The sequence below is a fragment of the Garra rufa genome, chromosome 3 (genome assembly GCF_049309525.1).
Source record: "Garra rufa chromosome 3, GarRuf1.0, whole genome shotgun sequence".
Classification (NCBI taxonomy): domain Eukaryota; kingdom Metazoa; phylum Chordata; class Actinopteri; order Cypriniformes; family Cyprinidae; genus Garra; species Garra rufa.
This window is the reverse complement of record NC_133363.1, coordinates 44,789,106-44,804,219: the sequence shown is the minus strand read 5'-3', so window position 1 is coordinate 44,804,219 and position 15,114 is coordinate 44,789,106. Positions and strand designations below refer to the sequence as shown.

General features: G+C 37.0%; 1 protein-coding gene across 2 annotated transcripts in view; it reads right to left on the bottom strand.

Moving 5' to 3' along the window:
- Positions 1 to 6,378: 6,378 nt before the first annotated feature.
- lmo1 (LIM domain only 1) overlaps positions 6,379 to 15,114 on the bottom strand; it is a 33,852-nt gene continuing 25,116 nt past the window's right edge. For both annotated transcript variants that reach the window (XM_073837143.1, XM_073837142.1), the window contains exons 3-4: positions 9,637 to 9,762; positions 6,379 to 6,982 (exon numbers count right to left, since the gene is read on the bottom strand). In XM_073837143.1, the coding sequence (XP_073693244.1) occupies positions 6,877 to 6,982; positions 9,637 to 9,762 (232 nt within the window). In that variant the 3' untranslated portion in view covers positions 6,379 to 6,876. The remainder of the gene's footprint in view (positions 6,983 to 9,636; positions 9,763 to 15,114) is intronic.

Genomic DNA, 15,114 nt, shown 5'->3' with positions numbered 1-15,114 from the left:
AAGTGGAATTAAATTCATGGCAATTCAAAGACATTCCACACAGTCATACAACAGAAAGAATGTGTTGAATCTCACATACAATTACATTAATTTTGTAATTTAATAGCATAATTTCATTACACATAACTAGTCACTCCTCAACCCTGCATACATTTTGTTCCAACATATAGATAATGATCAAATTCTTGAAATAAATGACTCCCTCAATGTTTGATTAGTTTTGTTCAAAATGTTATTTTCATTTCAAAGTAATCAAATAACACAATGTAATCTGTACAAGTAGTTCAAACTAATATCATTTATAGAATATGTAATGAAATATCTGATATATATATTGTAAAGCTTCATTGTTAAACACTTCACTTATGTATATGAATTTCTTTGGATTTGTATTGCATTGCAATTCTGCTTCCTTTAATTCAAATTCGAATTGTAATTCTAGATCCTGTTTTTGACATCAATTCAAATTCAATTCAAATTCAAGAATTGAATTGGAATTTTGGAGTCATTCTCAATTCAATTCTGAATTGTGCACAAGTCTGACTCTGTAACTGGATTATGGACTTTCTAACCAACAGACCTCAGCATGTTAGGTCAGGCCACATCTGCTCCACTACCATCATACTGAACACTGGTGTACCACAGGGCTGTGTGCTGAGCCCCTTCCTCTACTCCCTTTTCACCCACGACTGCAGGCCTGTATATGGATCTAACACCATCATCAAGTTTGCAGACGACACTACAGTGATCGGTCTCATCAACAACAACGATGAGACTGCCTACAGGGAGGAGATTCAGCACCTGGCCACGTGGTGCACAGACAATAATCTGCTCCTTAACACCAAGGAGCTCATTGTGGACTTCAGGAAGGGAAGAAGAGGTTCACACGAACCCATCCACATCAACGGGATGGCTGTTGAGCCTGTTTCATCCTTTAAGTTCCTGGGGACCCACATTTCGGAGGATCTATCCTGGACCACCAACACCTCCAGCCTGGTCAAGAAGGCTCACCAGCGCCTGTTCTTCTTGAAAACACTTAAGAAGAACCAGCTGTCCTCAGCTATCCTGGTGAACTTCTATCGCTGCACGATAGAAAGCATCCTCACGAACTGTGTCACAGTCTGGTACGGAAGCTGCTCTGTTGCGGAGCGTAAGGCACTGCAGCGGGTGGTGAAAACTGCCCAACGCATTATAGGGACTCCACTTCTATCCATTGAGGACATTCAGAAGAAGCACTGTCTGCGTCAAGCACGCAGTATTCTTAAGGATTCCTCTCATCCCGCCCACAAACTGTTTTCTCTCCTGCCTTCTGGCAGGCGTTTCAGATGCCACAGGACAAGAACTAGCAGACTGAGGAACAGCTTCTTTCCCAGAGCTGTCTCCTTATTGAACTCTGACCCCCACTGACCCTTGGCCCCCACCCCCACACACTCTCCACTACCATTGCACTACTTAATATTCATTGCACTACGCTGTACATACCAATTTGTAAATGCACATTTCCATTGCACATATACATACTGTAAATTTATGATAAATCTATATCTATACATGTCAATTTGTAAATTCCTGCTTCAGTAAACAGTAACCTGTATATTATGTTCGTATCTACCTGCAATTTATATTATAGTTAATAGCAACCTGTATATTGTGTTCATCTATTTGTACATTCTAATTGTAGTTAATTATCATCTGTAAATTATGCTCACAGTACTTCATCTGTAAATATTATCCATAGTTTCTCCCTGTACATATTCCCTATAAGTGCACTTATAACTTATACCTTTATCCTGCACTTGCTGCTTATTGCACTCCTGGTTAGATCTAAACTGCATTTCGTTGCCTTGTACTTGTACATGTGTAATGACAATAAAGTTGAATCTAATCTAATCTAATCTAATCTAATTTACAGGTGACAAAAAAATCTATACTGCTATGCAAGCTGCACATTGACTACTCTAAAATATATCCAAGTTTCATTTCTATAGTATTTTCCCTTAAGAAGATACACCAAAATGGTTGCTGAAATGTGAGGGGTGTACTCACTTTTGTGACACACTGTACATAAAGGATATTTGTGTTATTTAACATTATTTCATTATTGCAGGTTTGCGCCATGTTGCAGGTTTGCATTTCATTTTATTCATTTTAAGGAATACTAATACTGTAAGATAAATTAATGCATGTTCACATTTAGTCTAGAACTACAGTAACATCATGTTTACACAGTGCACACAACGTCTCTGCATTTACTCCCGATTTCTCTCAACATGGGACAGGAAAGCTATCAGTCAATAAATGAGAAAAAGTAACTGGCGTTACTTATTTTAAAAAATAACTCAGATGTTTTCTTGTAAATGAAAAAGTAATGCGTTACTTTACAAGTTACTTTAAAAGTAATCTGATTATGTAACTCGCATTACTTGTAATGTGTTACCCCAACACTGCCCGTAGATGATCCATTTCCTCTTTGGAGAAGTGTTCAGTCTTTGCTCTTGCAAATTCTGCCCTGTAAATAGCGAATCTGCCATAGTGCAAGCACAACTGGTTCTTAAAGGGAATGGGAGATGAGACTCTGATTGCTTTATTGCGTGTTATGCCCAAAACACACACATGACTCATTAAGAGAATAGGTATAACCATTTTGGACCATGCGCCTGGTGCACCGACCTTTTTTTTTTTTTTTTTGCTGTTAACCTGCCAAAAGTGGATTGGGAAGTGCACCTGTTCCATGTGCTTCAGACCATATGCTTAGATTGTTAAAAAAAGCCTTAAGTATTAATTTTTAAGTATTATTATTATTATTATTATTATTTACAATGGATTTTTGGCTACCATAACTGCCTTTTTTACTGTATATTTTATTGGATTTTTAAATAGTAAATGGTAATTAAATACATTACATACATTAAATACTGGTATTAAATAAAGCATGTCAGTATATTGGATTAAAGGGCCTGCTTGGACCAACATGATTTCCCATGCTGGTTAATACTAGTTAATGCTGGTTTGGGCCACCATTCAAAATACAACATATTGCTGTTTTTATCTGCTCAGGGAAATGCACTGTAGCACAGACAAGGCACCTGTAGTTTTAATTACACACATTTCACCTTTAAATCACCGGTAAGTACATGTGCAGTCGTGTGTGTGCCTGTGCGTGTGAGGTAATGCTGCAGCTGGGGATGATACGTGTGTGTGTGCGTATGTGGTCTTTTCCCTCATTATTTTTCTAGAAAATGAGCAATCAGGCGTCTTGCACAGAGCCTGATTGTCTCCCTCTGTAAATCAATCCAGGAGCTGCAATTAAAAGGTACTCTTATGTGGTGTAATTGCTGTCTCGCTAATCCTTTATTTGCACACCTGCCGGTGAGTCTGAATTTTTAATGAATTTCTAATTAATGCACATTGTACACTTGATTTATTTGTTAGCAAATGATGTCGCTGGTCTGCTTCCCTGCTGGAGCAGTGTTTCCAGAAAGCCTTCCGTCGTCCACAGTATTGCGCTACATGCGCCACAGTTTGGGTGCAAATGCACACATGTACGTCTGGCCTAAAGGTCAAAACCCATATGCCGTCCATGTGTGGTTGTAAATGTCTCGCTGATGCAGGTGGGGAGAAACATTAAAAGTTTATGGTGATTCGCAATTGTTTGAGCGCCTTTATTCCTTGACTTGCTAGCCTGTTATTTTCACATTCGCTTAGTTTTTGTGCGCACCTCTGAAAATGAGCAGTTTTATCACTGTTGCGCTGGTTTTGTGTGGGTTTGTATATGCTAGTGTTTAAAATAATCTTTATAGGCAATTTAGACTTTGCCACACAGATACACATATTTTTAAACAAATAACAAATAACATTAAAAAGCATCACAAATCACTTGTTTTTCTGAAGAAACATCATCCAACACTGACACCAGCAGACAAAGTTACAGCAGGAGTCTCCGTCTCTCTCGCCTCCCCTGAGCCCAATGAGGTTTAACAGACCCCCAAAAGCGTGCTGTCAGTTTGCTGGGGGGTAATTGAGAATGAATAGGGGAAAGTCACATTATAGGAGCAATGCCTCCATTGCGACATAATAGGATAGATCTGGTTATGTTTGGCTGTGATTGGTTCATGCACTAAATCCTGACTCTTGTGTTCCTGCACGTTCCGTGTTCATGAATCAGTCAGAATAAACAATGTTATGGGACTTTAAGAAAGTAGGTAAACAACTCACACTCTTATATATAACCACATTATGTCAAAAGAAGTCTTAAAATGGCATAAAAACATGATCTGTGGGACTTTTTAGTAATGATCAGCTGAAATTTTAAGTGAATCTCTGTGTCTGTGACCAATATTTACTGAGCTTTCATGACTGATGATCCCAAAAATTAAAAAATAGTTAAAAGTTAACTTGATGAGATTCATATATACCATATACCATACCATACCACCCCTTTCTAATGAACAGGTTTGACTAATTGAGTAATTTCCATGAGTACAAATCTTTATGTTTAAGCATATAATGATATTCTAGGGGATTGTGTGCTTCTAATTTTACAGCAGCCATTTGGACAGGACCCTCTTCAATTCCAACATGACAAGGCCTTTGTGTATAAGGCAAGGTTCAAAAAGAAACGATTAATTCAGTCAGTGTAAAAGAACTTGACTGGTCTGCAGAAAGCAAAGTTCTAATCTCAGCTGAACACCTCTGGTGTGACTATAAATGCAGACCTTGAGCCAAAAACTCATCACCAAACAAACATCAATGACTTGTACATACACTATATGGACAAAAGTATTTGTTCTTTAGAACAGAAAAAGGCACTTCCAAAACTGTGGCAACAAAGATGATTCATGTATCTATAAACTGGATTTCCATCTCTGTTGCAACCGTTTTGGAGGTGTCAAAAATGACTGTACCCATAGTTACGGGTCATTGGTGTTTGGTGATGGTGTTTTTGACTCTGCCTTTAAAGTCATTCCAGAGATGTTCAGCTGGTATTAGGACTTTGATTTTTGAACTTTTAGGACTTTTTGAACCTTGCCTTATACACAGAGGCATTACCTTGTTAGAATAGAAAAGGGTTCTGTTAAAGCTGTTACTGTCAAATTAGACAAAACACAATACCCTACAATAATTCATTATATGCTTAAATATTAGGATTTGTAACCATGGAAATTACTACAGTAGTCAAACCTGTTCATTAGAACGGGGTGTCCCAATACTTTTGGCAATATAGTGTATATACTGTGCATATGAAGCAGTGTAGCAGTAATAATTAGATGTAATAAATAATGAGAATTATATAATAAAGTCTTGAAAGGTATTAGACAGCCTTTATAAAAAATAGTTTTAGGTTCATGTTTGTTCTTTAATTACTTTGTGCTCTTTTAAGTCTGAAGTTTTCAAAGCACTCTGGGAAACGGGGAGAAGTTTTCCGTATGAATAGCATGAAAGGCTCCATTTAGCAAAACTATACCGGAGAGTCTGCTTTAAGTATTGGACATCTGTAAATGAAATTTCAATATGCTGCAAGACCCCAACTGATACCCTTCCCATTTCTTACCCACAATGAATGAAACTAATTGCTTTAAATGGCAGATCCTCCGTGAAGCAGCTCTCCTGCGGTTCAGAGCTCATAGAAACAAGAATTACCACCAACAGATGAAAATCAAAAGTAATGGGACAGAAGATTGTGTCACCTCAGTCGCAATCCTTTAATTGCACTTCTTTTGTTCATGAAAGCCATTCGGAAATGCACCGCTTTTGAGAGAGCAGTTTAACTCTTACAATGCCTTCGTGCCACAAAAAGACTGAAAACCCCAAGGTGGCACGACAAATTGCTCTGTATGTTTTTTGTACAAATACCATGCTGTTATTTTTCTCCAGACAACACTTCATTATGAAGCCTTGTGATATTTTGACGGAGTTGTAGCGTGTCAGACACGAACTTAAGACTTGAATCGCCAATAGCAAGGATAAGAACTCATTAATACGCGAGCGTTTGAAATAAACAGGAAAATTGTTGAAGACAAAACTCAAAATCAGACACTCAGCATGAGCAGACCTCACACATCTGTTGTGTTACTCAATGTTATTACGACAACAACAACAACAACTTGGAGTTTTTGAATTAATTTGCTTTATTCGAAATAAGACCGTATTTAGTTCATCTGAAAACAACTTGTCTTAGACCATCAGCAATTAAAATATGCTGTTTCATTATGTCATTCTGTATATAAAATTGTCATCATTTATTATTCCTTTGTAGTTGTTTGATAAATGTTTTTGAAGCTTTAGCCATTTTAAGAGAGTTCAATAATTACATTGGTTGATACATGGGCCAGCCTCTTCAAACTTTGGCTTCGGGATCAGAAAACAAACTCAACTATGAACATTTAAGAATCTTTTTAATTCACACTGGTAATAAAATTGCATTACAGTTTCATAAAATAAATGTTCCAGTTTATATATACAGAAAACAGACTGTACATACCCTCAGAGAAGCATTAGAAGAACAAGAGAAAGAGAAATAGAGCGAGTGTGTGTGTGTGTGAGAGAGAGAGAGAGAGAGCGAGAGAGTGACAGAAAGAAAAAAAGAAAGAGTTAGAGACCAAAACATCACAAAAACCATACAGGCAATACAGTGCTCAGCTAAGCAGGCACAACTGTACATCAAAACGTGTAACTGCTCAGTGTTGGGGACAGGAAGGGCCAAAAAGTAGTACATTTACAATAGAGTCCTCAGGGACCAATAGGGCTTTTACTGTAAAAAGTATTGCAGGCAAGCAGACAGATGCTCTTCTCTCTGAGTGCAGAAGAACATCCATCGCACATAAGCGTGTGTTTGTGTGTGTGGACCGAGAGCTGCCGCTGCCGTCGTTTGATTGGCTATTGAACTTGTGTCTCAAAGCTTCCGTTGAGCTGCCCCTCCTCATAGTCCATCTGACACAGAATCATGTTGTTTTTGAGGAAAAACTTGTCGCCCACGCAAAACCTGCAGGGAAACAAACACACAGGTTAACATACACATTTATTTGGCCTCTTCACATAAAGTCCACAGAGGTAGCAAACAAACTCCTTCACACAAAGTCTGAAATATTGTAATTTGTTATAATCTAGATAACATAATTCATCAGATTCAATAGTTGGTGAATATTTGTATTTTGTCAGACTTGAACGGACCTTTACACTGAAACATTATGGATAGTTGGACAAAATTGCTTGAATTGAATTGGATGCACCTCAGAAAAAGAATTGCAAAAGCAGGACAAGGAATTTACTGACTTGAAAAATTCAAAGAATTAAAAAAAACGTAATTTAAGGATTTAACTGTACTTTTTTCTTCTTTCTTTTGTACTTCTTTCTAAATTTCAGAAGGCATTTTTAATTTAATGCAGAATGGCCTACAGCCCTTATAAACACTTTATACGTTCACTTTCACTTCTACCAGTCAAAAGTATTTGTAATGTTTTTAAAAGAATTCTGTTCTGCTCATCAAGCCTGCATTTATTTGATACAAAATTCAGCAAAAGCAGTAATATTGTGAAATATTTTTACTATTTAAAATAAATGCTTTCTATTTAAATCTATTTTAAAATGTAATTTATTCCTGTGATCAAAGCTACATTTTCAAGCATCATTACTCCAGTCTTCAGTGTCACACGATCCTTCAGAAATCATTCTAATATGCTGATTTGCTGTTCAAGAAATATTTATTATTACTATCAATATTTGATAGTTAGTACACTTTTTTTCAGGATTTTTCGATGAATAGAACGATCCAAAGATCAGCATTTATCTGAAATAAAAATATTTAACATTATACACTATACCATTCAAAAGCTTGGAGTCAGTAATTTTTTGGGGGAGAAGAAATTATAGAAATTAATACTTTTATTTAACAAGGATGCTTAAATTGATCAAAAGTGATGAAGACATTTATAATGTTACAAAAGATTTCTATTTCAGATAAATGCTGTTCTTCTGAACTTCCTTTTCATCAAAGAAACCTAAAAAAAAATATAATAACATAATAATAAATATTTTTTTGAGCAGCAAATCAGAATATTAGAATGATTTCTGAAGCATCATGTGACTGGGGTAATGATGCTAAAAATTCAGCTTGAAATCACAGGAATAAACTACATTTTAAAATATGTTCAAATGGAAAACAGTTATTTTAAATAGTAAAAACATTTCAAAATTTTACTGTTTTTGCTGTACTTTGGATTAAATAAATGCAGACTTGGTGAGCAAAAAAACTGGTAGTGTATACACATAAAAAATAAATAAATAATAGAATATCTTGGAATACTTAGTGTTTTTTGGTGTAAAATAGAATATTACTACTACTACTAATAATATAGGTTTAATTACATAACCTTTGGTTTAGGTACTAGCGCCTCAGTGTAAATTAACCTGCGGTGCAATCTTCATCACAGACATCAGGAATGCTACGTTTTCTATGACAGTCTCAAAGTCTCTTGTGATGTGGCAATAAGGTACAGCTTTAACTAAATGTTTTCAAAACCTACAGCATTTTTCAAAGCAGGACAGGATTGGCACCCAATGAAAGCATGCCACCATTTCTTTTCATTGGCAAAACAAAAAAAAAAACTCTGCACCAGTTTCCAAGGAAACCCCACCGCTGAGCTTTTTTTCCCCTATGTTGGGGCTCCTTGCCAAAGTATAAATTGTTAGCCTCTAAAAACTTCCCATGAAATTTCATGCCAATTAAAAAGAAAAACATTCCATGTGTGCACTGCATTTTTACATTGACAAGTTTGCATATGAAAGCCACGAACGTCGTATGGACAATAGAGCGGCTATGATGAAAGCAATGTTTTCTCTTATCAATCACTGCCACGCCAATGTGCTGTGCTGGCAAAGGAATAGAGCAGAGCATGGGAGAACCAGGCTTGTGCGCCATCCGTCAGCGGTGAGGCTTCACTCACCAAACTTTATTACACACCTGGTGCTCACCAAATTATTCACTATTTATTTCTGTTTTTTTTTGTTTTTTTTACCAGATGCTTTATTTTGTTGGATTGCTGCATTTTGATTCTTTAGAGGAGGCTGTCAGTTACGGCACAACATTGCGTTTTTTTTTTCTTTTTATGTGCCATCAGTTCTAAATTGGAGTTTGAGCTTGTTTTTATTTACTGTAGTTTAGCGTGTGCATGCGCCGGCTTTCGAGAACAACACAAAAGTCTTTAGAAGTGGGTCACACACTAGAGCATTTAAGACACTGTCACACTCCTTTGCTCCCCAGGAATGTTTGGAAGGATGATCCTTAAAAAGTTCTTTCGTCCGGCCGCTTAATTCCCTCCGCGAGACACATAGCACTGACGTGCTTGGCTTGGCTGTGTATTGAGCAGGAGCTTTCTGGATGACTGTGTTCAATAAGGCGTTTACGGTTTGATCAGGCTTGGTATTGGTATTGCCACTGAAGCGCTGGTTAATTTCACTCAACTCAAGCTTATAATCCCACTTCTGGTCACAAATACAAACCAGGACAAAACATGTAGGTTTGAGAATAGAAGAAGGTATGAGCCAATCGGAGGGTGTAAAGTCACAATGCTAATAGGTTCTTTTGCATAGAAAGAAAGACAATCTTGCAGGCTTGTTGTGATCTCTTTCTCTCCTTACCTCTGGTTACAAAGCTGACAGGCAAAACAGTCCAAATGGTAAACATTATCTCTGGCCCTCATCACCATTTCAAAGGCTGGGATCAGTTTACTGCAGGCTGCACAGTTCCCCGTTGTACCAAAGAGCCTGTAAGAAAAAACACAAAAAGCAGATTTACTCACTTATACCTTTCTTAGCCTTTATGAAATCATGCAACGAACCGTAAAAGGCAAGAAAACACATTGGACATCTAATGCGATATCTGAATCCAGCTTGGCACACATTAGGTATTTTTTGTTAATGAGGGTACAAACCTAGATGTTAATTCTTAGCTAATGATCTAATTAAAATGATCACATGGTTCTAATCCCCTTCTTCAAAGAGTTTTTGCCTAGCACACTGCAAAAGCAATGAAAACAGGTCTGAGGCGAGCAATTGAACTGCTCAAAGTTTTTTTTTTCCCCTCTCTCTTTTAAATCCGGAGTAACTAATGAGACTTTGCTCAGACCAAAGCCAGCTGGATTTTTACACAAGAGGCTAAATACTATAATGTAGTCAAAAGTTCAAAAGATTCCCCTTGCAAGGATACTGCCTCTATCCTTGGTACCTCTCCTCTGGTTCTCCTCATTTCTTTGTGACCCGCTAAAAGCAGAGTGAGATGTAGAGGGAATGTTGTGAGGTACGTAACCTTGGAGAGGTAAGTAGATGCTCGCCGGAGCACGGAAAGGGACACACAACTCACATTTCTGCGCTGTTTGTTTAAGCTTTTTAGATGGGACGCAAAGCACCAAGGTCACAAACAGAACAAGGCATTGAGGCAGATCGTTTCCTCCGCTACATCCGGCGTTGGATTTACATTTTCATTTTCAAAGCCCTCGCTCCAATGTTTAATTTGGAGATTCTGAGTTGGAGATATAGATATATAGGTTTGGCAGAACGGAGATGCTATGCACACAGGAAGAGCAAATGGAGAAGAACAAGGGGGGGGGGGAGCAGGAAAATAAGGCAGGATCAGGAGGAGGCGGTATGCTAAACGCTCCTCTAAAGTTAAGGACTCGCTTGGAGAGAGAGGAACACTGAACAAAGTTGCAGCGAGTCCATATTAGTCTCTCTCGACTGCTCGCCCTGCGTCACCGCCAGCATCTCTCCAGCAGACCCTGCTGTTAATTAGAGCAACAGACCCGAGCGGAGAGGAGTCTTATGGTGGGAGAGGGCATGTTGTTATATCAGATAGGCGAGGTGTTAAAAAGAGCCATTGTTAGATCGGGTTACTGCTCCAGTAAAATGTGTTTATGTGGAACTCTGACACTCTGAGGAGGCCGTGCAACCCCAGTGAGGTGTTGCCTCACAAAAGAGTTCAGCTTATTAAAATAATGGTTCGACTGCAGCTTTGTTCCAAGGTCAGCGCAGAATCTGTGAGAAACTAATAATTGCACATACACACAATATGTTTATACGTTACATTTTGTAGTTAAACTTTAAATGAGTGTCAGTGACACATCACACAGAGAATTGGATTGGTAATCATAGTGAGTGTATTTACAAACTGATCAAAAAAGTCTTGCGCAGTATGTTGTCAGTATTGTAGTAGTGTATCGTTGCAATAAGAACACAAACTATTTATTTATTTATGGTAGGGCTGAGTATCAATGCAGATTTCTAAGATTTTGCTTCACAAGAATGTTAAAGGGTTAGTTCACCCAAAAATGAAAATTAGCCCATTATTTACCTCCTGGCATTCTAGATGTATATGACTGTCTACTTTCCAACGAATCCAATCCAGAGTTATATTAAAAATTATCCTGCCATTTCCAAGCTTTAAAATTGCATAGGCGAGTGTTTCTCTTCATCAGTTCAAAACAAGGCCAACAAAGTGCATCCATCCATAATAAAAAGTGCCTCACATGGCTCCTGGGGGTGAATAAATGCCCTCTGTAGCGAATCAATGCATTTTTGTAAGAAAAATATCCATATTTAAAACGTAATAATCACTTTAATCTAGTTAACGCCAACTGGGCAGATGACGTCAAAACGAGGATTTGTAAAGAAATGGCGCAGGATTTCGATATAAGCCAAGAGGAGACTGGATTTCCTTTGCTTCTGTAAACAAACGTTGGTTTGTGCGAGACGGCCAGTTGGCGCAAGCTAGATTAAAGTGATTATTACATTTTAAATATGGATATTTTTTACAAAAATGCATCGATTCACTACAGTAGGCCTTTATTCACCCCTAAAGCTATGTGAGGAACTTTTTATTATGAGGAAATAATATGAGGAGGAACTCATTATTATGGATGCACTTTATTGAACTTGGTTTTAATCAAATAAAAATTAAACTATTATAAATTAACATTATATTATTATTGCATTAAGACATTAAATTTATGACCTCATTTGCTGAGACAACAGGTGCTGCACCATTGATTCACACAGAGACACGCAGAACATGCAGGACAAATTTAAATAGTCTTTTGCAGTTTATTATTATTTACAGAAACTGGTCCATTTCGATTTGATTAGTGTACTGACCTACTTTTAACTTATTCATCTACAATTTTACAAATTCCGTGACATACGTTATACTGCCAATTCTATTTTTATAGCTGGATTCTGCAATTCCGTCTGCGTTTTCTACATTACGGAAATCATAGGGCCCTAATTTAAAGAACCAGCTCACCACACTAGACAAGCTGTATGCTTTTAATTCAGTAAAAACAGCTGGCTCATAAGAATCATTTCTTCATGAATTGGACTACACTAATCATGCTGTTTTTTTATTCAGTAAAAACAAACAAGCCAACAAAAAATGACTAATAGAAGTTGTTTCAGAAACCAGACTAGACTGATTATGCTGTATGGTTTTGATTTACTAAATAATTCAAAGTCAAAGAACTCTTGAGTCAAGAATCGGACTGAATAGAATTTAATAAACTTTCCCTGCCATTATTTTGCCATATTTATGGCATCACATTCAATTCAGACTATGAACGCACATTCACAACAATAAAAAACAAACATAGTTGATCATTAAAGGGATAATTCACACAAAAATAAAAATTGTCATTAATTACTTTTCAAACCTGTAAGACCTTTCATCTTCGGAACACAAATTAAGATATTTTTATGTAGTACTCCTGTGAACGTGCATTGAAAAGTTATTTTTGTTTTTGCGCACAAAAAATATTCTTGTAGCTTCATAACTACGGTTAAACCATTGATGTCTCATGGACTATTTTAACAATGTCCTTACTACCTTTCTGGGCTTTGAACGTAAAACCCTGGTATTTCATTAAAAACGAATTTGTGTTCTGAATTTCTGTTCTAAAATGATTTGATAAATTAGAAAAACTATATATTTTTACACATCACTATTTTGACAAAGATAGATCCTTCCAATAGATCCAAGATTTTTTTTTTTTCACAAGGGCCTTTGGCAGCATATTAAAGCGACCATGCCAAATCATTTGCCACAGCATTTGACAGGACAACCCTTAACAGCGAGAATGCCAGTTTACAATAGTTGGCTGAGATGTATCTAGCAGTCATTCTTCGATCTTGGAAAGTTCTCAGATGGCGGGCCACATAATCCTAACGTTTGCAGACACACATACATGGTCAGAGGCAGAGGGAAGGATTAAGGCGTCTGTCTGAAGCAGCGTGTTCTCTAAAAGGGAATAGTGCACAGATTGTGGTCGAACACATTTCAAATGTCATGGCTTAATGCTGGAGCAAGCAACTGGAGTTGGGAGTTCAATGTTGTGTTATCCTGGCTCGCTACTGAAAAGGTGCTCGGAGTCCCTGGGGATCCCAAACAATTTCTTATGGCTCACGTCCATCATGTTGCACAGTAGAGGGTGTTACAGATCACATCACAAGACCCATTTTCCCTTCTTTTCTAAATCAGGTCACAGAAAGCACAGGGATGGCAGTTTGAGAGGGTTGTTACTGACTTGTGAAAATTCAGGGACCTCTTGATGGTTTAAGAGCAGAGGAGTCTTCTTAAAAGAGAAGGGACTCCTCACACACACACACACACACGGAGTGACAGATAACTGGGCTTCTGCAAAGAAATCTGCGGTGGTTTAATTGTAGGTTTTTGCGGCACTATGATGGCCCGGCTCAAAATGGAGACTTTACTGGTGGTTAATTTAAGTGGATTAGGAGGTTACAGAAACTCATTTAGAAGGTCACCAGCAAACTTTGAAATACAATGGCTTGGATTTTCAGGCAATATAATTTAAGATAAAGTGAAACCAACCATTTTATCAGCAGGGCCATTTAATGTGTTATTCCAAGCGAAATGTGCTCAAGAGCATCCAGGCCTAAATCGTCTATTGTGTATCATTTCTGCTCTACGAGTTGTCATTACAAGCTTAACTTTTTAATTGTTTTCTTGAAAACAAAGCGGTCTATTCAATAGCAGATACTCTGATAAGATTAATGAGCTCTCAACTCAATGTAGCATTCCTTTAATGTTATCATAGCCTCTGTAAAGTAAAAATCTCAAAGTCCCCTGGGCGCTGATTTCACTGAACAGGAGGGAAAAAATTTACAAGACAATAAAGGAAAAGAGAACAGAGCTTTTCCCTTCATAATCTTGTTTGTGTTTAACTAAACTTTAGTAATAAAGCTGAAAGCCTTTGCTCATTGTTCTCTATGATTCCCTGTGGCTCTGTGTAGACAGGTGTTTCTCTTCTGGTGTTTCTTCATAACTCCTCTGAAGCCGGCATCAGCTTCCTTCCCTTTAATGTCTCTCTGTGATTAGACTTCAGCTGTTCTAGTGCTTTACTTGTGTTCAAAGAGACTGTGGTTCAATACTGTACGTGTGAATTTGCAAACTTCTAAATACAGTGGGGTTCAAAAGTGTGAGAAAACAATGAAGATCTGGAATGTTTTTTTCCCCTATTTAAATGTGGACCTAAACCAAATGTTTAAGAATTTTTATGTATGTCTTATATATCTAATTGTTCTGTGTGTTATTATATTATATTATATTATAAATATATTGTATTTATTAGGGCTGGGCGATTTGGCCTAAAATCAAAATCTCGATTAATTGAACATTTTAACTCGATTACGATTAATGAACGATTATTTTATTTATTAATAAAATTATATTTAATTATATTTATATAATATTTATTTTTTTGCCCTCATAGTTCACTCACTGACAAGTAGGGATGCACCGAAATGAAAATTCTTGGCCGAAACCGAAAAAGAGGAAACCAAGGCCAAAAACCGAAACACCGAAAGAATTATGCCAATTATTAGTACCATTCCATTTATGGCTATGAATGTGTACTAATCTTACTAGAATCAAGGCATTGCAATTGCATACATTAATATTAAAGTTTCAAAGAATAAATCAATTATATTAATTTAAACAATTATTATCAATCAAGTATTTTATTACTTGACATATACATATATTTTACTGCCTTTGTTTAAATTGTTTAATCGTTTAAATTTTTATAACATCTGGATCCATCACATCATAGA